General features: G+C 37.7%; 1 protein-coding gene across 1 annotated transcript in view; it reads left to right on the forward strand.

Annotated features, from left to right (window-relative positions):
• COMMD10 (COMM domain containing 10) overlaps positions 1-23,453 on the forward strand; it is a 202,544-nt gene that overhangs the window by 5,195 nt on the left and 173,896 nt on the right. The window contains exons 3-4 of the mRNA XM_027874902.1: positions 1,350-1,460; positions 11,541-11,696. Coding sequence (XP_027730703.1) covers positions 1,350-1,460; positions 11,541-11,696 — 267 coding nt within the window. The remainder of the gene's footprint in view (positions 1-1,349; positions 1,461-11,540; positions 11,697-23,453) is intronic.

Consider the following 23,453-nt stretch of genomic DNA (forward strand, 5'->3'; position numbering starts at 1 on the left):
GAGGGTAATTTGAGGGAAAGGGAAGAATCAAAGCTGATATTTTTGAATGTGAGTGATTTGGAGAAGGATCAATAGAAATGCAAGTTAAGAGGAAGAGTAGGTTTTGGGGAAAGATGATGAAATTGGAAGATTGATGGGCTTGGTTGTGGACATGTTGACCTTCAGGTGCCAGGAGATTTCCGGCCAGCATTTGGAAATTTGGGTCTGTAGCTGAAACAGAAGTTGAGGCTGGAAGTACTGATTTGTGAATCATCTATATAGAGGTTATTGTTGAAGTTTTGGAAGTAAATGAGAAGATCACTGGGGAAAGAATGATGAGAGACAAAAAAGAGAAAGAGGACACAGTGTGTTGTGAAGGGAGAGGAACAATTCTAGAGTGGAAGGAGGAAGAGCAGGCCACACTTTATTTTAAGAATATATAAATACCTTAGATAAGCCTATTTTGATTGATGCTGTTATGGTATGACCAAACACTACTGTAAAGTCACAAAATTCTGGCATAAGATTTGTGATTATCTATTTATGACACTTTTCCTATGGAATTAACTGTCCGCTGGAATTTCAATTTTGTGGGGCTACCTAATGTTGTTAGACTGGAAATGCTTTTGCTTCCTGAATTCTGTGCGAGTAACAGAGGAGATGAGACCTTCAATCCTTCTTCCTTTCCTTCCTTCCTCCCGCCCTCATCTCTTCAATTAAAGCAGTGAAATTGTCCCAAATAGTTTTACTTTAGTATATATCCTTGTGCACAGCTTGACTAGCGGGATTTCTTATTTAATGTATTAGCGCAATTATTTTGTATTTTAAACATGATTTAAATTGACATGGTACGTGTAGAAAAGTTATTTTTTAGAAGCTAAGTTTTAGAGCCATGCCTTACTAGTTATATGTTCCTGGGCAAGTCATAAAACATCTTTGTGTCTCAGTTTCCTCATCTGTAAGTGAGGATTAAAGCTTTTGTTGTATTTTGGACTGTTGTGACTTGGGACCTTTCTGTTAGGGAGTGATATCTTCAGACTAATGGGATTCTTTTGAAAAGGCCAGAAAAAACAGTAGCCTGCACATGTTGTTAACTGTCTTAGTGTCACTGCATCAGCCAGACTAGTCAGGATGTATTATGTTCTACTGCACATCATAGGACTTCAGACTTTATATTGTAAATGGAAAATAAGAGTGGGATTATGATTACAAGGTATTCTTTTTATTGATCCCTACTTGTGTGGAGTAACTTTTCTTCCCAGTTTGCACTTTATTTCTAAAAGGCTTTCTTATCAAAGTAGATGGATCTTTTGAAGGCTAGAGACTTGAATTTTTGATTGAATGCTAATAAATTGCTATATATCTTGCAGACTGAGAACAGTTTCAGTGAAGAGGAAGAAGAAAAACTCCAAGCTGCATTTTCGTTAGAGAAACAAGATCTTCACCTGGTTCTCGAAACAATATCATTTATTTTGGAGCAGGTACTTTCATTGTCCAAAATTGTTTGTAAAACACATGACTTGTTAAGGCAAGGTAAATGTATAAGTTGTAATCGATAATATCTTTACTAAAAATTACATTTGTAAGGAACAGGCCTAATTACCATATTAATTAAGGTACCTACCTTTCACATGGATCTCCTAGGATAGCTACTCCAGGTTCAAGGTATTTTATGGGTCCAAATCTACTTGAAATCATAGCTCACAAACCCTTACTAATATCTACCTTTTCTGTAGTAAGCTAAACTTCACCATTAGTTTATTTTTTCCCAAATGGTTTAATATTTTTTCCCCAATTGCATGTAAAACCAATTTTTAACATTTGTTTTTCTGAAATTTTTAGCTCCAAATTCTCTCTCTCCCTCTTTCCAATCATTCTCTCCTCTTCTTCCTCTCCCCCTGCCCTCATTGAGAAGACAAGCAATTTGATATAGGTTATACATGTGTAGTTATGCAAAACATATTTCCATGTTAGTTATGTTGTAAAATAAAACAGACCAAAAAGACCCCAAGAAAAATAACGTAAATAAAAAGTATGCTTTGATATTCATTCAGACTTCATCAGTTCTTTCTCTGGTGATGGATAGCATTTTTCATCATAAGTCTTTCAGAATTGTCTTGGATCATTGTATTGCTGAGAATAGCTAAGTCATTCACAGTTGATCATCATACATACAGTATTGCTCTAACTGTGTATGATGTTCTCTTGCTTCTGCTTGTTTCACTTTTTATTAGTTCATGTAAGTCTTTCCAGGTTTTTCTGAGAGAATAGTGCTCATCATTTCTTATAGTATAATAGTATTCTATCACAATCATATGCAGTTTGTTCAGCCATTCCCTAGTTGATGGACATCCCATCAATTTCCAATTTTTGCCACCATTAAAAGGGTTGCTACAAATATATTTGTACATGTAGATCCCTTTCCTTTTCATATTTTATCTCTTTGGATACAGACCTAGTAGTGGTATTACTTGATCACAGTGCATGATTTTATAGTCCTTTGGGCATAGTTTCAAATTGCCCCACAGAAGAGTTGAATCAGTATACAAATTTACCAATAGTACATTAGTGTCTCAATTTTCCCACATCCCCTCAAACATTTGTCATTTTCCTTTTCTGTCATATTAGTCAATTTGATAGGTGGGAGATGATGGCTCAGAGTTATTTTAATTTGCAGTTCTTTAATCATTAGTGATTTTGAGAATTTTTTCATTTTTTCATAGGATTATGGATAGCTTTGATTACTTTGAAAACTGTTCATATCCTTTGACTGTTTATCAATTGAAGAATAGTGTTTATTTTTATAAATTTGACTCCTTTCTCTACATATTTGAGAAATGAGGTCTTTATCAGAGAAATTTGCTGTAATTTTTTTTCACAATTATGATTACTGACTGTATATTTCCCTCCATCCTGTTTTTCTCTCTGTTTATCCTGTCCTGTTATCTCTTTTCACCCTGTCCATTTTCCAAAGTGTTTTGCTTCTGTCTTTTACCTACTCCAAACTGCTTATTACCTCCCCTCTCTCCCCTTTTTATCTCCTTTCCCTCCTACTTTCCTGTGGAGTATGATAGATTTCCATACCCAACTGAGTGGGTATGTTATTTCCTCTTGGAGCCAATATCAATGAGAGAAAGGTTCAGTCTCTCTCCCTTCTCCTTCCACCGTCTTCCCCTCCACAGTAAAAGCTCTTTAGTGCCTCTTTTATGTGAGGCAATTTACCCCATTCTACTGCTCCCTTTCCCCTTCTCTCAGCGCATTCCTCTTTTATTTTTTTAGATAATCATCCTATCGTATTCAACTCAGACCCATACCTTTTGTTTATATACTCCTCCTAACTGCCCCAATAATGAGAAAGTTTTTAGGAGTTACAAGTATCATTTTCCCATGTAGTAATGTAAACAGTTTAAGCTTATTAAAACCCTTATGATTTCTCTTTCCTGTTTACCTTTTTATGCTTCTCTTTTGTATTTGAAAGTTAGATTTTGTATTCAGTTGTAGTCTTTTCATCAGGAATGCTTGAAAATCTTCTATTTCATTGAATGTTCATTTTTCCTCTAAAGGATTGCTGGGTAGGTGATTCTTGGTTGTGATCTGCAAGGTCCAATGTCCCCATACACTGGAATATTCATGGCATCCCCAAATAGAGGAGCTAATTTGATACCAAAGAAAGAGGCCGGAAGCTCCAGATTAATTATAGATAATGGTTTAATCAATTGGGTTACTTATGTCAGGGGCCAATCTGAGGTGGCTGCCAGATGAAACAGTTTCAGTAACGGATCGATCCCCACCAAGACTCCAGAAAAGCCGTTTGGTAATTATAGAAATCAAACAAAGAGAGGAGGAGTGATAGTGTCATTACATATGTCATCAAGGTTTAGCTAATGTTTTGATTTATTGCTTAGTATTGGACTTTAGTCTAGAACCCTGGGCATCAAGGCCAGTGTTGTTGAGTAGATGTCCAAACACACAATGTCTTATACTGGTTACTGTGGCCTTGTTATGGCTTTCACTAATCAGGACCCCATGTAATCCTAATTCTTTTACCCTTTGGAATATCATATTCCAAGCCCTCTGATTCTTTAATATAGAAACTGCCAAATCTTGTGTTATTCTGACTGTGGCTCTATGATATTTTTATTTGTTTGTTTTTTTTAAAATTTATTTAAATATATATTTTTAGTTTGCAACATTCACTTCCACAAAATTTTGAGTTCCAAATTTTCTCCCCATCTCGCTCCTCCTCCACGTCAAGCTGGCATATATTCTGAATACCCCTTCCCCTAATCTGCCCTCCCTTCCAGCACCCCTCCCCCCTTCTCTCATCCCTTTCCCCTTCTGTTTTCCTGTAGGGCAGGATAGATTTCTATACCCCATTGCCTGTATATCCTATTTTCCAGTTGCATGTAAAAACAATTTAACATATGTTTTTAAAACTTTGGGTTCTAAATTCTCTCCCTTCCTCCCTCCCCCCATACCCTTTGAGAAGGTAAGCAACTTGATACAGGTTATACATGTGTAGTCATGCAAAACACTTCCATAGTAGTCATGTTGTGAAAAGCTAACTATATTTCCTTTCATCCTATCCCAGCCTCTGTTTATTCTATTCTCTCTTTTGACCCTGTACCTCCTCAGAAGAACCTCAGAAGTTTGCTTCTGATTACCCCCTCCCCCAATCTTCCCTCCCTTTTATCATTCCCCTCCCTCTTATTTCTTTCCCCCCTATTTTCCTGTAGGGTAAGATAGATTTCCATACCCAGCTGAGTGTGTATGTTATTCCCTCCTCAAGCCAAATGCGATGAGAATAAGATTCAGTCATTCCCTCTTACCTCCCTCCACTTCCCCTCCACTGTAAAAGTTTTTTCTTGTCTGTTTTATGTGAGATAATTTACCTCATTCTACCTCTCCCTTTCTTTTCCCAGTATAATCTCTCTCACCCCTTAATTTTCTTTTTTAGATATTACCCCCTCATCTTCAACTCACCCCGTGCCCTCTATCTATCTATCTGTCTGTCTGTCTGTCTGTCTGTCTGTCTGTCTGTCTATCTATCTATCTATCTATCTATCTATCTGTCTATCTATCTATACATACATATATTTTTTTCCTCCAACTGCCCTAATACTGACAAAGGTCTTATGAGTTACAAATATCATCTTTCTATGTAGGAATGTAAACAGTTCAACTTTAATAAGTCTCTTATGATTTCTCTTTCCTGTTTACCCTTTCATGCTTCTCTTAAGTCTTGTATTTGAAAGTCACATTTTCTGTTCAGCTCTGGTGTTTTCATCAAGAATGCTTGAAAGTCCTCTGTTTCACTGAATTTCCATTTTTACCCCTGAAGGATTATACTCAGTTTTGCTGGGTATAAGAATCACCTGATTCTTAGTTGTAATCCTCTCTTTTTTGACCTCTGGAATATCATATTCCAAGCCCTCTGGTCCCTTCATGTAGAAGCTGCTAAATCTTGTGTTATCCTGATTGTGTTTCCACAATACTTGAATTGTTTCTTTCTGACTGCTTGCAATATTTTCTCCTTGACCTGGAAACTCTGGAATTTGGCTACAATATTCCTAGGAGTTTTCCTTTGTGGATCTCATTCAGGAGGTGATCGGTGTTTTCTTTCCATTTCTATTTTGCCCTCTGGTTCTAAAATATCAGGGCAGTTTTCCTTGATAATTTCTTGAAAGGTGATGTCTGGGCTCTTTTTTTTATCACGGCTTTCAGGTAGTCCAATAATTTTTAAGTTATCTCTCCTGGATCTATTTTCCAGGTCAGTTGTTTTTCCAATGAGATATTTCACATTGTCTTTTATTTTTTCATTCTTTTGGTTTTGTTTTACAGTGTCTTGATTTCTCATAAAGTCACTAGCTTCCATTTGCTCCATTCCAATTTTTAAGGAAGTATTTTCTTCAGTGAACTTTTGGACTTTCTTTTCCATTTGGCCATTCTGCTTTTGAAGGCATTCTTCTCCTCATTGGCTTTTTGGACCTCTTTTGCCATTTGGGTTAGTCTGTTTTTTAAGGTGTTATTTTCTTCAGTATTTTTTTGGGTTTCCTTTAGCAAGCTGCTGACTTGTTTTTCATGATTTTCTTGCATCACTCTCATTTCTCTTCCCAGTTTTTCTTCTAATTCTCTTACTTGCTTCTCAAAATCCTTTTGAGCTCTTCCATGGCCTGTGACTGATTCATATTTTTCTTAGAGGCTTTGGATTGGGAGCTTTGACTTTGTTGTCTTCTTCTGGTTGTTTGTTTTGATCTTCTTTGTTATCAAAGTAAGATTCTATGGTCTGACTTTTTTTTTTTTGTGATGTTTGCTCATGATCCCAGCCAATTATTTGACTTTTAAACTTTTTGTTAAGGTAGGAGTCTGCTTCCAGTGTGGAGAATGTACTGTCCTAAGCTTCGGGGGTTTTGTGCAGCTGTTTTCAGAGATACTTCTATGGACCTGTAAATTTTCAGTTCTTCCAAGGTGGTATGATCAAAGGGGAGGTGTTTACTCCTTTCCTGGCCTGTGCTCTGGGCTATGAGTGACTACAAGCACTCTTTTCTGCCTTGGAAACTGTGAGGGGAATTCTCTCTCCATCATCACCATAGGCTCCACCATGCCAGTGCTCCTCCTCGCCCCAGGACCACCACCCAGAAGTGCAATCCAGATCCAAGCACAGGCAAAGCAAGAGAATCCTGCCTCAGCACCAGCAAAGAGATCCCTGCAATCCCTCTCTGATCAGCTGCTTGATTCTCTTTTTTTCTGTGGGCTGAGAGCTTTGGAAGCCGCCCTGGGAGTGTGCCAGGACTGGGGCTGGACTGAGCTCCTCTCTCAGTCAGTAGACCTTTCCTACTGACCTTCTAAGTTGTGTTTGGCGTTTGTGCGTTGAGAAGTCTGGAAACCACCACAGCTTCCCTTGATTCAATCCCCTGAGGCCTGCTCCAGGATCGCTGAGGCCAGGTCTTTGCTGGTGCAGCCCGTGCTGAACTGTGCGCCTCTCCCAGCCCAGTGCAAGAAACCTTTCCTACCAACCTTCCAGGTTGTCTTGGGCTGGAAATTTGTTTCCCTCTGTCTTTTTGTGGTATCTGCTGCTCTAGAATTTGTTTAGAGCCATTTTTTTACAGGTATTTGGAGGGGTTTGGAGGAAAACTCAAGCAAGTCACTGCTTTTACTCCACCATGTTGGCTTGCCTCTATGATATTTTAATTGTTTCTTTTGACGCTGGCTGCTTGCAATATTTTCTCCTTGATCTGGGAGATCTAGAATTTGGCTATAATATCCCTGAGAGTTTTCATTTTGGGATCTCTTTCAGGAAGTGATTGGTGGATTCTTTCAATTTCTATTTTACTTTCTTGTTCTAGAATATCAGGGTAGTGTTCCTTGTAAGATGATGTCGAGGCTTTTTTTTTTTTTTTTGGATCATGGCTTTCCGGTAGTCCAGTAATTTTTAATTTATCTCTCCTATATCTATTTTCTAGGTCAGTTGTTTTTCTAATGAGATATTTCATATTTTCTTCTATCTTTTCATTCTGTTGATTTTGTTTCATTGTTTCTTGATGTCTCATAAACTGATTATCTTCCACTTGCCCAATTCTAATTTTTAAGAAATTATTTTCTTAAGTGAGCTTTTTAAACTTTCTTTTCCATTTGGCCACTTCTGCTTTTTAAGTTCTTTTCTTAAGTGAATTTTTGTACCTCTTTTACCATTTGGCCTATTCTGTTTTTTAAGGTGTTATCTTCATCTACACATATATGTGTGTGTGTGTATTTTTTTTTTTTGTGTCCTTTACCAGGCTGTGGATTCTTTTTTTTTTTTCATGATTTTCTTGCATTCTCATTTCTCTTTCCAATTTTTCCTCTTCCTCTCTTACTTGATTTTTAAAATCCTTTTTGAGCTCTTCCATGGCCTGAGACCAATTTATTTTCTTTAAGGCTTTGGATGTAGCAATTTGACTTTGTTGTCTTCTGAGTGTGTATTTTTTTGATCTTCACCATAGTGACTTTCTATAGTCAGAATTTTTTTTCTGTTTGTCATTTTCCCAGTCTATATTTTGACTTTTAACTCTCTGTTAAAGTGGGGCTCTGCTTCTGGGGTGGAGGGTGCACTTTCCTCCACTTCAGCATTTTTGTGCAGCTATTTTCAGAGCTAGTTCTGGGGATCTACAAGCTTTCAGTTCTTCCAAGGTGTTATGATCTAAGGAGAGGTGTGTTTACTGCTCCCCTGATCTGTGTTGTGGTCTGTGAGTGACCATAAGCACTCTTTTCTGCCCTGGAAGTGTGACCAGGGTCCCCACTTCCCTGCAGCCAAAGGTCTGGTGTACTTCTCCTTGTCTTGAGACTGAAACCTAGGGCTATGATTGAGATCTGAGTGTGGCTAATATAACAGAATCCTGCCCATAGTGCCAGCAAAGGGACCCCTGTAATCTCCTTCTGATTAGCTGTTTGATACCCTTACCTTCTTGGGCTGAGAGCTCCAGAAGCAGCTGCTTGTCGCTGCTGATTCAGTGGCTCCCAAGGCCTGCTCTCAGTTTTCTGGGGTCCAGTCTGTCCTGGCATGGCCTGCACTGGACCATCTTGGTTCCATCCTCCCTCCTTCCTCCCCCCCCCCCCCCCAGTTAGTTAGTTTAAAGCAAAGGCATTTAATGAAATAGAATAATAAGAAAAGTTTCAATAGAGTATTTGTCTTGTAAATTTAGGATTCTCTATCTCCTACAAGTAGACATACTATCTGAGGAGAGTGGGCATGTAGAGGGTTCAAGTATGAGTGGCACAGACACAGGGAATATGTGTCCGCAGAGCACACATCCTGCAGTGGAAAGAGCTCTGTCTCTGCATTGAGAGGACCTGGGTTTGAATTCTACCTCTGATGCTTACTATCTGTGTAACTCTGGGTAAGTCATTTTATCTCTTTTGGCCATAGTTTTCTCATATGTAAACTGAAGGATTTGAACTAGATGACCCCTGAGTTTCCTTTTCAGTTCTGAATCTTTGGTATTATGACTTGAGGGGCAGTTCATGCCTCTGAAGCTTCAGGATCACCATTGTTTGCTGGAGATGTCACCACGTGGCTCTCATGGGGCTTACTCCCTAACAGGAGCCTAAAGTCCTTTGGTGGTATCATTGCCCTGCTTACATTGGGTCTTCTCTCAGGTGGGTTGGCATTTCTGCTGGGCCCATTGCATTGTTCTCCCTGTGGTCTCCAGTGCTAACCGATGTCCATGCATTCTCATAGGCATTCCTCTGCCAGGTGTCCAGTGACTGCTAGGCATGCAGTCTCAGTTGGATTTTGTTGCCTTTTACTGTTTTTTGGACTCATCTCTTCAGAGTTGCCTGCCTGCAATCTAGACCGTTAGGGTATAGTGATTAGAACATCTCTCAAATAACGGCCACTTGACAATATTTTTAGGCGTACTATGCCCAGCTAACAAAAGCCAGGCCTAGATTGAGTGCTGCTGTGCTAAGATTAAGTCTTCTTTTTGACCCCTCCATCTGGGTGGAGATCTCACCTCTCTGTTTAAAACATAGGATTATCCATTTAGAGCTGAAAGTTTTCCTGTGACATCTTTGAATATCTGCTGAGGAGAGTGGGTGGTATCATCCTTTCCTACTTGCCTACTTTGTCTCTAGAGCTTTAATTAGCCATAGTGTGTTCTAAAAATTAGATTTTTTTTTTTAAATTGTGTGGCTGAATAATGGCATTTCAGATTCACATGGGTCTGTCCTGCTTTATGGAGAATGAAATGTTAAGAATACAATTGCAATTACTCAGAAGCCCTCAGGAAAATTCCTAACATTTAGGCAAAGCTTTGGCTCTTTGCCTTAATTTAAATTTATGTTTATCTCTAGCTATCCCATGGCCTCTTTATGGTTGAGGCAAAATTTAGGTGACCAGAGACATTTGGGTAAAGAAGTAAGCAGAGAATGTTATAGCATCTGTTAATGAATAAGCACCAAGAGGGAAAGTTGGGTAAGCAGAGCTTTTTCTTGGAATTTCCCTCCTTCCTGATAGAGAGGGATAAAATCTGAAGCTTCAGCCAGAATTTTCTGCTCCAATGGCCCTCCCTGATCTCTCTCTTCTCTGCCATAGCTCAGTTCTTCTTGTTCTTTCTCCTTTTTCCTACTTACACTCACGAAGCTAATTCTTTCCATCTCAGATAAGTCTTAGGTGGGTGTTACCTTATTGCTGCTGCTGCTGTAGTATTGAGATCCCACTGCTTTTCCATCTGCCTCCACTAGACTGTGTGTTTCTTTAAGCACTCAATTCCACCCTCCAGATCAAAGGCTGAGGTAGTCCTAGATAGTTTCTCAAGGTTTATAGGGAAATGCTGCTCCCTGGAAGGCTTGTTTCTGCTTTCCCCAGAATGGATGATGCCAGCAGATGAAGGCTTAGAATGAAACTTAATTTGATTCAGGAAGAAAGGTAAGTTAAGGAAGCAAGGTCTTTGTTCTCTGTCTGCCTAATCTGTATTCTTGTCTTTATTATACATATCTCACTAGCTATGTAATAGCAAAAACCTTGGTGCAGTATTTGGCTAGTTTGTCTCTCTCCAGAAGAAGTGATGTAAGTGAGGATTTAAGTGAATGAAACAAATATTTATGCGTATTAATATTTATCCATAGCATAATGTAGGATTTTCTTAATTGAGTTGTTTTTTATATTGTTAAAAACAAAGCTAATGGTAAGTAGTTATTTTAAGATTATTTGGTCAAATACATGAAGATTTTTTTTTGATGTTAAAGATCAATAAATGATAAGTCGAAGTGAGAAAGTTATTTATTTGGATCTATTATTTCCAGGTAGTCAAATCTGAAAAAGTTAACAAAGAAGTAATCTAGAATTTTTTTTTCCTGTAGGAAGATAAAATAAAATTTAAGGAAAAGGACAACTAAAATAAATACTTTTGAGTTTTTGCTTACATGACCTCTCTGAGCCTCCCTCCCACCAAACCCCTCAAAAATCCCCAACATACTATCTCTTTTTCCCTGCCTTCAAGTTAAAATTCCATCTCTTTCTTGACACCTTCTCTGTGTACTTTGGTCCATACAAATCTTCCTCCCACCTAAGTTCCTATTGTACATAGAGTTGGTAATCATACACTTTCCCCCCGTATCTGTTCTTTTCTTTGTTTTCATATGCTTTAGCTTTGCTTTCTAGTCTTATGCTAACTTTGTAATCATTCCTTCCAACCTGTACATAATAGGGAAGTCCGTAGGGACTTAATTGTTTTAAATGGTAGCTAGGGAATGCTCCCTAGTTAGGAAAAGTAAATTTATGCAGCCAAAGACCAGGAGGAGGTTATACAAATACCTTATATATTTAGACAAACCCTCAGGTACAAATAACATTTTAATCTTGAGTTTTCCATGTATTTCTGCAACTTTCTGCCCAACCTGAGGCTCTGTAAACTATTCTTTGGAAGAATTTGTTTTAGTAGCAATATGAAATAATAATTAAAAAGAACTCCTCAAAAACCATAAATGTGCTTTTGGGTTAATAGATATAGTACTGTTCTTCTAATGTTTAAATGTATTGAAATGATGCATTGCACTATATATTTTTTTCTTCTGTTTCACAGGCTGTTTATCACAATGTGAAACCAGTAGTTCTGCAACAGCAATTAGAGAACGTTCATCTCAGTCAAGACAAAGCTGAAGCATTTGCCAGTGCTTGGGCTAGTATGGGTCAAGATACAGTTGAAAAGTTCAGACAGAGGATTTTGGCTCCCCAAAAGGTAGTATTATTCATTTGACTTTAATTTGCCTTACGTTTAAAAAAATTAATTTATTTTTAGTTTTCAGCTAAAGTTTCCATAAGCTTTTGAGTTTTAACTTTTCTTTGCTTCCCTCCTCCTCTCTCTCCCCAAGACAGCATGCAATCTGATATAGGCTCTACATATACATTCCTATTAAACATATTTTCACATTAGTCATATTGTAAAGAAGAATTAGAACCAATAGCGAGAACCACAAGAAAGAAGAAACAAAACAAAATAGAAGGGGAAAAAAAAGAGCAAATAGTATGCATTGGTCTCCATAGTTCTTTCTCTGGATGTGGATAGCATTTTTCATCATGAGACTTTTGGAGATGTCTTAGATCCTTGCATTGCTGAGAAGAGCTAAGTCTATCAAAGTTAGTCATCACACAAAGTGGCTATTACTGTGTACAATGTTCTCCTAGTTCTGCTCACTTCACTTAGCATCAGTCCGTACAAGTCTTTCCAGGTTTTTCTGAAGTCTGCTTACTCATCATTTCTTACAGCACAATAGTATTCCATTACATTCATATACCACAACTTGTTCAGCCTCTCCTCAATTGAGAGGCATCCCTTCAATTTCTAATTCTTGGCCACTACAAAAAGAGTTGCTATAAATATTTTTGTACATGTGGGTTTGCCTGACATTTTTATAACATTTTTAGAGAGAAGAAGTTTACAAAAGTAATGTCTTGTAGAAATGGCACTGGCTTTGGAGATAAAGGACTTGGGTTTGACAGGCATGTTTCTTTCCATTTAGTGGGGTTTGATTTCCCCATCTGTAAGATGAGGGAGTTCGATTAGATGACCACTAAGGCCTCTTCCAGTTGTAGACTTGTCCTTGATCCTATGATTCAAAGCATTAATAGATTTTACTTAAAATCAAAAAATCATGTATTGTCCTTTGTTCTTAGTATGAGTGAAAAAATCAGATCAATTTCCATAGTTACTACTATAACTTACTTTTTAATTAAGCCTAATTTTACTTAGTCTGATGAAATATACTACCATGGTTGAAAAAAATTAGAACAAAAGCAACGTTTTCTCACAGCATATAATGAATGGAACCCTTAGGAGTAAGAAACCTAGCTTAAATAAAAATACTGTCTTCTTTAGTATCCTTTTGGTTATCCTAAAGGGATGTATTTAGACCAATTTGGAGGATAGATTTTATGCATGATAAAAATCATTTGACAAATTAATCTTTTCAAGTACTAAAAGATAAATTAAAGGTATAGTGGCTGCATACTGTTGTTATTAAGGTTCTTATTACACTGCTGAATATTTTTGTATGATTTTGAGACTAGAGCCTAATATGTTCTTCTAATGGTTTATCTATTTGTCCCAAATAGAATATGATTCATGTAAATTGTCAGAGAGGTGAAATAACTTTTCTGTGGTCACAAAATTAACTTTGTTTTCTTAGAGCTGGTTCTTGTTAAGATAAAATTTAATTACTCTTTGTGCATAGGGTGCTGTCTTTCATGTGTATCCACATACATACACATATTATATTGAAATATGTGTAAGTCAAACACTTACCTTAATAAAAACATGATTTCAAACCTTTTACAGGAGGTCTTTCCTCAGTTTCTCCACTGCTTGTACCTTCCCTTGTAAGATTGCCTTTCACTTCCACTGTACTTATATTGTATGTATAATTTTATGTATGTTCTCTCTCCCAATAGAATATGACCTCTTTGAGAGTAGGGACCATGTTTTTGGCCTTTCTTTATATCCCTTGCACTTAGTATAGTGCCTGGCCCATAGTGAGTGCTTCATAAATCCTTATTGACTGACAAAATGCTTAGTTTAAAAATTATATATAAAATATGCAGTATATGTATATTCTGCTTTAATGTAAATTATATAGATAATACACCTGAACATATGGCTGGAGTTTAGATGAACATCTGACTTATGTCTTGATGTGTGGGAATATTTAATTTCTTTGGGAGATCACAGTCCTTAGCAATTTCAGAAAAATTAATTAAACAGCACAGAGAAAAGAAAGGCATGGGTCTGTTTCTTCCTAAGGTAAATGTAAAGAGACAAAAATTGTAGTGCTTTTATGTAGTCTCTCATCACTGGTCAAAATTTGATGGTGTCTAAGAATTGTATCATGAATACTGGAAGTCAGATTTTTAGGATTGAAAAATCTTGAATTATTGGTTTGTCTTGATCAAGTTAAGAATACTTTTGGTATGTACCCTCTCAACCTGGAACTTCCCTCAGTGCCTGAGACCTTCTCACTTTATAATAAATATCCTTCTGCCATGCTGGCCCCCTCCTCCCATTGGTGAGTTCCTTTCAGTGCTTTTATTTTGGGAATGAACCCAGACGCTGGCCATGCTTTGTCCTTCTGAGGATTCCTCTGTCTAGATGCTTCTTATTTCTTCATCCCACCTCCCCCCTCTTTTGTGTTTGGTCTTTCCGCATTAGAATGTAAGCTCCTTGAAGACAGGCTGTCTGTTTTTTGGCTTCTGTTTCTGCCGCCTGCTCTTAGCACAGACCTGGCATCTCATAAATGCTTAATGAGTGCCTGTTACCTTCCTGGGTAAAATCAGGGAAGCAATACAGTTGGTATCTCTAATCTCACAGAAACATGACTGTTGATAGACATGTAGCATCAGCAGTGTCAGGATGCAGCACAGAGGGCACTGGATTGGGAATAAAGAGGGCTCTAGGGTCTGGTTGTAACTGGCAGGTACCCAAGTACTTAACCTCTTTGGCCTCCAGTTTCCATATGTATGAAAGTTGTGTATATTCTCTTAGATGATGTCTCAGCTGCCTTCCCTAAAGTGATATGTATGTGCTTGGTGGAATGTGCTCTATGAATATACAATAGAACTTTAAATTGCTTGACTTTTTCTTGGCTAAATCATTTTTAGAAATAATTTGCACTGCACAATTAACCAAAGGGCTAATTATGGTGTTAACAAAAGTGCTTTATTTGACTTGCCTCTCCCTGCCCTCTTTCCCCCACCCCACTTAGGATCTGGGTACAGCTCAGCCTTTGTTCTTTGTATCTTTCCTTTACACAAACGTACTGTGATCATTTTCATAACCTTATTTGCCTTTGTGGACATAATTTGTTTAGTCTGTATGTTGTTTTATTGGTTCACCTTTTTTCTTCTTGTGGTTATATTTTTCTCCTTATGTTTTGGGTTTGTCATTATTACAGGTTAGTGGTGTTAAAATATCTTTCTGTTTGTCAAAAGTGCTCTGGGTTCCTTAAACCAAAGTCCTAAGCAACTTTGAAAAAAAAAACACCTCCTTTAGAAGCTCTTCTTTTATTGTCTCCAAAAGAGTGATATTTAACTAATCCTGATTCTGTAGCACTCTAATACAGTATTTCTGAAGAACTTTTGTTGTATGAAACAGTAAGCCAACAGGCTTTTATTAAATCTTGTATATGTGCCTTTAATATATTAAATCTTTAATAACTCTGCTAGGGATACAACAAAACCAAAAACCATCCCTTTCTTCAAGGAGCATCCATTTTAATGGGGGAGATATATATGTAGGTGTACACTTATATGAGATACATAAATAACAAGTGTTCTTATGAGAACATACAAGATACATACAGAGTTAAATACTGAGGGAACTATGAAAGGCTTTCTGAAAAATGTGCAGTTTCCTCTGAGTCTTGAAGAAAGCCAGGAATTCTGACAGGTAGAGGTGAGAAGAGAGAGCATCCCAGGCATGAATGGAGGCAGAACCATTGCAGACCCACAGAGAGAGGAGATGGAATGTTATATAGCAAGTATGCTGGCATCGCTGGAACATGGAGAAGTCTGTGTCCCAAGACTGCAAAGATAGGAAGGGGACAGATTGTGAGGAGCTTTGAAAATGGAACAGAGAATTTCATATTTGATTCTATAGTTTAAGCAAATAGAAATGGGGGCCTCTATTATATAGAGATTCCTGCGGGCCATATGTTGCCTTAGTTTTAAAAGATAATGTTATATATTTTATTTATTTTGTTAAATATTTCCCAATTACATTTTAATCTGATTGGGGCTGCATTCAGGTGTGCTGTGGGTCATGGGTGCTGTGGTCTGGGTGTTTGACACCTCTGCTCTAGGTGATACTTGATGTTGAGTGACCAATGAGGAGGCCATTAAGGTGAATAAGTCCAGAATTATCTGGGTCAGTGACCATGGCCAAGTCACTTAATTCAATTCAGAAAATATTTATCAGTTGTTAATACCAGGTGCTAGGGATACAAGGACAAGAATGAAACTTTTCCTGCCCTCATAGGCTAGAGCTAGCCAGGCTGGTCCCTAAGTATAAGGATGGGAGTTGGGGCAGAGAGGAAGAGGAATATTGTGAGCCAATCTTTACTGCCCCTTAATAAAGGAGGGAGAATGACCTAGGGGACCAGCACATAACTACCAGGATTTGGGTTCTGTTTGGCATTTAAAACCCTTTACAACCTGGCGCTTTTCTACCTTTCCAGTTTTCTTACTCTACCCTGCAGTTCAGTCACACTTGCCTTCTTGCTACTCCTCAAACCAGACACTCATGTCTAACTCTTCTCTGTGCCTGGGATGCTCTTCCTCTTCTGCTCTGCCTTCTGGCTTTCCTGGATTTCTTCAAATCCCAGCTAAAATCCCATCTTCCACAAGAAGCCTTTCCTGACCCCACTTAATTCTAGTGCCTGCCCTCTTTATTATTTCCTATATTTATTTTGCTTGTTCATAATTGTTTTCATATCTCCCCTATTAAATAGAGGCTCCTTGGGAGCAGCGACTGTCTTTTGCTTTTCTTAGTATCCTCCTTAGCACAGTGTCTGGCTCATAGTAGGTGCTTAATAAATGGTTGCTGATTGACTTACTCACCAAGGTGATAATATAAAGCATTTAATGAAATAGCCTAATTAGGTTAGAATAAAACAGTAATTATTTTAAAAAATGAAAATAACTCATGTAGTAATAATTGAAAACACACATACACACACACACACACACACACACACACACACACACAGAGTAGGACCACTGATAAGTACTACAGTTTTGACTCAGTAGCCTTCATAGTGGTTACTGTTGTAATGTTTGTGTGGTATATTATCAATATATACTTGTGGGCAGTAACTCTAAATTTTTAAAGCATGACTTTTAGTAGAATATTTTAGTACTTCAAAACTGATGTTGCTGGTGAGGATTTATGGATACAGATCTCAAAGTCTCCTTCAAAGCATGAGAAACAAGTTTTCACTATACTGTTGTCATAACTATTTTTATTTACCCCATAAATGTTAAGCAAGTTCACTTAAGCAGAATTCATTTATAAGATGATAACCTTCTCCACTTTCCTCGGTGCTTTCGATTTTGAAGTTACTGCAAGATACATGTCTCATTTATATGAGAGTTTTTAGGGCATGTGACTTTATTACAGTATAAAATAAGGAGTTTACTTTAGGCAACTAAATCTTCAAAACCAAAAGAAAACAGCACCTACCTGAAGCTTTCTTAAAATTAAAAAAAAATTTTTTTTAAAATAGTGGGGTTTTTTTTAAATGAAGGTCATTTATGGCAACTATCTGGGCATATGACTGCAATGGATGTTTACTTTGCTACTTTTAGCATTTGGCATTCAATGAATCAAATTAAAGTCATATTTTTACATGCTTTGGAAATGATTGAATGTAAATGTGTTGGGACCAGACTGCTGATATTCAGACATACACATATATACACATATCTGTCTAAACACGTATACACACACATGTTTCATTTTTTTTCCTTTTAGGTCAGTGTAGGAATTAATTCTGTACCCATTTTTAAATCCCTGTTACATGCAAAACATTATGATGGCTGGTCCAGAAGAAGTGGTTGTTGGTGGTGCTAATGATGGTTATCTCAAGCAGCAGGAAAGCAAGAGGTCAGGGATTTGCAAGTCATGGGCCAGGGGAAGTCTCAGATATGGGAAGGTTTATTGATTAAATTGGTTCCAAGTTTCTAATTAGAGTGATGTGATCTGGATCTTGCTGATGGCGTCTCTTAAGGTGGGACCTTCTATTGATAGGAGGAGTGAGAGAAAAATTCCAGTTTATAGAAACCTGATACATTTGCTACCTCTTCATTTCATGTTGAAAAGAAACAAAAGTAGAAAAAAAGCTCAGAATGTAGTGGATCTTTTTCAGGAAACCTCTGCAATGTTTTCCAGCAACATTTCTAAGGATTTCTCAGTTTTATATCATCTCTTGACTTACTAGTGCTTCAGGTAATCTTATTAATACTTGTACTAAGAAAGATATTATGTTGCATAAAAAAGTGAATCTTATACCTTATGATAAAGCCATTTCCAACATACTTATTGGTCCTAATGCTGAGACAAAAGATATCAATAATGTTAGATAAACAGTTTTATTGACCCCTTACGTAAAGACTGAATAGTATTTCAAAGAATATGAGATCTGCTTGAATTGTGGAGACAGATATTTGGATATAAAGCACTCCTACTCAGTGAAGTCCCAAAATAGATATAAAAGATTGAAAATGTAGTAAATACTGTACTTATGGGATATTGACATTAGACTGTTCATTGAAGATAAAAACATTATTGTTACTTCATTTATTTAGTGGGAAGTATTTCAGGATATTCATTTTCATTATGAGGGAAGATTTGCAAAACAAATGGGAATCCTTTGTAACTAAGTGGTTTTCTAAAACTAAAATGGTAGTTTTGAAAGCATTTGTGTCGAGGCAGCTAGGTGGCACAGTAGATAGAGCACTGTCCCTGAAGTCAGGAGGACCTGAGTTCAGATACGGCCTCAGACCAAACACTTGACACTTAATTAGCTGTGTGACCCTGGGCAAGTCACTTAACCCCAATTGCCCTAAAAAAAAAAAAAGATGAAAGCATCTGTGTTACCCAAAGAGCAGAGAACCACTCTCACATGATGCACATTGTTTCTTGTCTTAATATTTATAATGTGACAGTGTGTTTTTGTTTGAGATACAATGTCTTTATGCAATTATTCATTATTATACAAAAGTAATAGTAATTAGTACTCTTTACTTATCATTACAATAATACTTATTAGTACCAATTGGTAATACTTATTATACAATGATGCTTTTCTAATTACCAACAATAATAATACTCTTCTTATTAATAGCGTGATCAAAGGCTTTAGAGTTGATGCTCAGATATATGGGCTATCTGGGTCTTGGTCACATACACATACATTCATTTTAATGATTTTTGGTGCTAGTAAGTAGTTGGACTAAATTGGTTGAGGACTTGTTTGGCCTAATATGTGATTCTCAGGCCAGACATGTTTGAGAACTATTTCTTTTACAGAGTGCCTATGGGAAGGTGCTTTATGCAATTGCGGATATAGTTATCCCTCAGCAGGTAGCCCAATAGAAAGAACACTGAGTCTGTAATCAGAGGACCTGTATAGTGCAGCTCTCCACTTTGATGTATACTACCTTAAACAAGTCACTGATCCTCTCTGGGAATCAGTTTCATCTTCTTTAAAATGAGAGGATTGTATTAGATAGCCTTCTAGCTCCAGAGCTGTGATCTTGGAGACAGTTCATAAAAGTTGCTCAGAATTTTGTGTAAAGAGAATCTTATTTTCCATTGACTTTTATTGTGAAATTAGAGGTATATCCTTAAAAGGAGGTAGACAAAAACAGCAGTAGCAATGTTCCAGTTACAGAGAAGTGGATACTTTGCTGCTGTTGCTAATTTCTGCCTTTCTCTACATCCCCCTCACTGCTTCTCCTGTGTAGTAGCAGAGGCAGCATAATAACCACAATTTGACAGAGAAGCATCTGGTGCTGTTTGTCTTCTTTCCTCCTTTGTTATTTTGTCCTTATAGGCAGCTATCACAGGGGAAGCTAAAGACTGATTATACTGCCTGCTGGTAGAAGTAGTTAAGGCTTGAATGACAATGCATGAGGTCAACATGGAGAAAGACTCTTGGTCTTGAGCATCCTCATAAAAATGTCTTTTTTACCTTATGAACAAAACAAGTAAACAGTCTCTGGTGTGTTGAGAAGTACTAACACTCAGAACACCCATCACTGCCTTCCCGACTCTTTTTGTTAGTTGCAATTGTAGTGGGGGTAGGAAGGAGTTATCCATTCCTGTCACTGCCCTTGTGTCAGCTTTTAAATCAGACCTTGCTTTGATCAGAATAAGATGCTAGCCTCAGGGTTAAGATTGATTAAAGTGGAACCCATCATTTTGTAATTGGGAGTCTTCAAGGAATAGGTAAAAAATGAATTTCTTATTTCATGAATTGCTATTTTGTAGTTTATTGAGTTTCCTTCTTGTTGTTGTTCACGTGTTTCAGTTGTGTTTGATTCTTGGTGACCCTGTTTGGGGGTTTTTAGGCAAAGATACTGAAGTGGTTTGCCATTTTCTTCTCCAGCTCATTTTTTACAGTTGAGAAAACCGAGGCAAACGGTTAAGTTACTTACCGTGGGTCAAACAGCTAATGAGTGTCTGAGGTCAGATTTGAACTCAGGTCTTCCTGACTCCAGACCTGGTGCTTTATCGACTGGGCCACCTAGTAGAACCCAGTTTTCTTATAATGAAGGTTATTTTCTAGGTGAGACAGAGAAAGGAAACCATGGGCAATAGTGTATGCTGTCCTTGCCCTTTACTGTGGCTCTCATCAAGGTTATATGTCTAGCATTTGGGGCACATTTATTTTGCAGTTTTGAGTTCCTTTGGTGTAGTAGATTCCAATCAATTTAATTTCCTTCTCAGTGAAAGGGAGAGTAGAGAGATGAGGAGTGACTTTGGCTTGAAACAGATGGACATTCTCCAGGAAAAGGTAATAAACAGTCTTAACTGTTGATGCAGAAATCAATTTAAGGACCTTTGAATCTAAGGTACCTTTAATCGGGTTTATCTGAAGCAGAAATGTGCTAACTGGCTGATTAATTGGCTGAAAGTGAAAACATTAACAAATTAAATATTTCACTTTGGCCAAAGAACTGTCTGTTAGCCAAGTTTTTCTTCAGTACCTTATAGGGCACAGTGATTATAATGTGTATTCTCAGTAGTGTGGCAATTGTGAAAATTTTGGTCACAAGACATTTCAGTGCTTCCCAGGCTGCGCTGAAATGTCCCTTATAGTCTTTACTTGGTAAGGTTACACCTGGGTTGGAGTGTAGAGTAAAGCTGAAGGGCATTCCTCTTCTTCAAAATTCTTGAGACCACTAGAATTGTTGCTAAGGACTGTGGTGATTTTAGGGGATTTACTCAGTGACCCTGGCTTAAGTTTCCAGGGCAGCTAGGTGGCACAGTGGATAGAGTGCCAGGCCTGGAGTCAGGAAAACTTGAGTTCAATTTTGGCCTCAGACACTTACTGGCTGTGTGACCCCAGACAAGTCACTTAACCTTTGTTTGTCTCAGTTTCCTCATATGTAAAATGGATATTATAATAGCACCTACCTTTTTGGGTTGTTTCGTGGATCAAATGAGATAATTATTGTAAAGTGCTTAGCAGTGACTGACAAATAGTAAGTACTCTATAAATGTAAGCTATTATTATTATTATTATTAGAGCTCTTAAAGACCCTTGAAAATTGCAAGTTCTTAGTGGCTTTGTGTGGGAAATAAGAAGTAGAGTATCTCTTGGGAAACAGGGACCATGTTTTGATATATTTTCAGTTCTTTTGAGTGCATCAGAATTCTTTGAGGACTTCTGAAACCAGTGTTTTTGACCAGCAGTCTTCTAGCCTGAGAACAGACTGCTTGATGTCTGAATGGTTGTGGATTCTCTGATCCACATCCCTGGAGCTAATTGATAGGCCCTAAGCACTGGACAGGGTCTAGGTCTAGGCAGTGTTTTGTCCCTAAGTCATAAGACTTCTAAAAGGCCCTTTGCATTTTGGTATAATTTGTAGCAGAAGCTTTTAAAGCATTCTTATGGGGTATAGGATTGCACTACTTAAAGGATGTTTGCTTAGTGATTTGTGAAGTGAACTATGCTTTTTGCATTTTCTTTGGAGTATGGGAGAACAATAGGTTACTGCTGCCCTCGCAGAAAATTGCCTAATGGCATATAGCCTTGTGGGGAATTTGAAGTCTGTTAGAGAAGTAATACTAATAGATTGAAGGGATTAGATCTGATAGAGTGCCTGAAGAACTATGGACAGAGGTTTGCAATATTGCACAGGAACAACGGCAGCAACAGGAAACATTCCAAAGAAAAAGAAGAGCAAGAAAGCAAATGGCTGTCTGATGAGTTTTACAAGTAGCTGAGGAAAGAAGGAAAGAGAAAGGGAAAAGAGAAAGGGAAAGGTATATCCTGCTGAATGCAGAATTCCAGAGAATAGCGAGGAGAGATAAGGTTTTCTTAAATGAGTAATGCAAAGAAATAGAAGAAAACAATAGGATGGGGAAGATAAGAGGTCTCTTCAAGAAAATTAGAGATATCAAGGGAACTTTTCATGCAAAAAAAGGCATGTTAAAAGACAGAAATGGTAGGGACTTAATAGAAGCAGAAAAATTTAAGAAGAGGTGGCAAGAATATATAGAACTATACTAGAAAAATCTTAAATATCACTGATAACCACTATTGTGTGGTTACTGATCTAGAGTCAGACATCCTGGAGAATGAAGTCAAGCAGGCCTTAGGAAGCATTGCTAACCAATAAGGTTAATGTAGGTGACAGAATTCCAGCTGAGCTATTTAAAATCCTAAAAGATGATGCTGTTCAAGTGTTGCACTCAATATGCCAGCAAATTTGGAAAACTCAACAGTGGCCACTGGATTGGAAAAGATCAGTTTATATCCCAGTCCTAAAGAAGGGCAATGCCAAAGAATGTTCAAACTACTGAACAATTGTGCTTATGTTATACTCCAGCAAGGTTAAAATTGCTTAAAATTCTGCTAGCTAGGCTTCAGCAATATGTGAACCAAGAATTATCAGAAGAGCAGGCTGGTTTTTGAAGAGGCAGAGGAATTAGAGACCAAATTGCCAACATTTGCTGGGTTATGAAGTAAACCACTTACTTCTGCTTCATTGATTGTACTAATAAAGTTTTGATTGTGTGGATCACAGTGAAATGTGGCAAGTCCTCAAAGAGATGAGTACCAGATTATCTTACTGGTTCCCTGAGGAACCTGTATGCAGGTCAAGAAGCAGCAGTTAGAACTGAACATGGAACAACTGGTTGGTTTAAGATGGGAAAAAAGAGTATGACAAGGCTGTATATTGTCACCTTTTTTAAACTTATATGCGGAGCACATCATGCTAAATGCCAGGCTAGATGAATCAAAAGCCAGAATGAAGGTTACTGGGAGAAATATCAACAATATGAACTATGCAGATGATACCACTCTGAAGGCAGAAAGTGAATAAGAATTAAGAAGCCTCTAAAAACTGGCTTCAAGCTTAGCATCAAAAAAACCAAAAAACCAAACCTAAGATCATGGCAACTGGTCCCATCGCTTTCTGGCAAATAGGGGGAGAAGAAATGGAAGCACTGTCAGGTTTTATATTCCTGGGCTCAAAGAATACTGCAGATAGTGACTGCAGCCATGAAATTGAAAGACTCCTTAGAAAGAAAGCTATGGCAAATCTGGACAGTATCCTAAAAACAGAGATATTGCCTTGCCAACAAAGGTCCATGAAGTCAAAGCTATGGTTTTTTCCAGTAGTAATGTGTGGCTGTAAGAGTTGGGCTGTAAGGAAAGCTGAATGCCACAGAATTGACTCTTTTGAATTGTGGAGAGGACTTTTGAGAGTCCCT

The sequence above is a fragment of the Vombatus ursinus genome, unplaced genomic scaffold (assembly GCF_900497805.2).
Source record: "Vombatus ursinus unplaced genomic scaffold, bare-nosed wombat genome assembly UNPS02014807.1, whole genome shotgun sequence".
Taxonomy (NCBI): Eukaryota; Metazoa; Chordata; class Mammalia; order Diprotodontia; family Vombatidae; genus Vombatus; species Vombatus ursinus.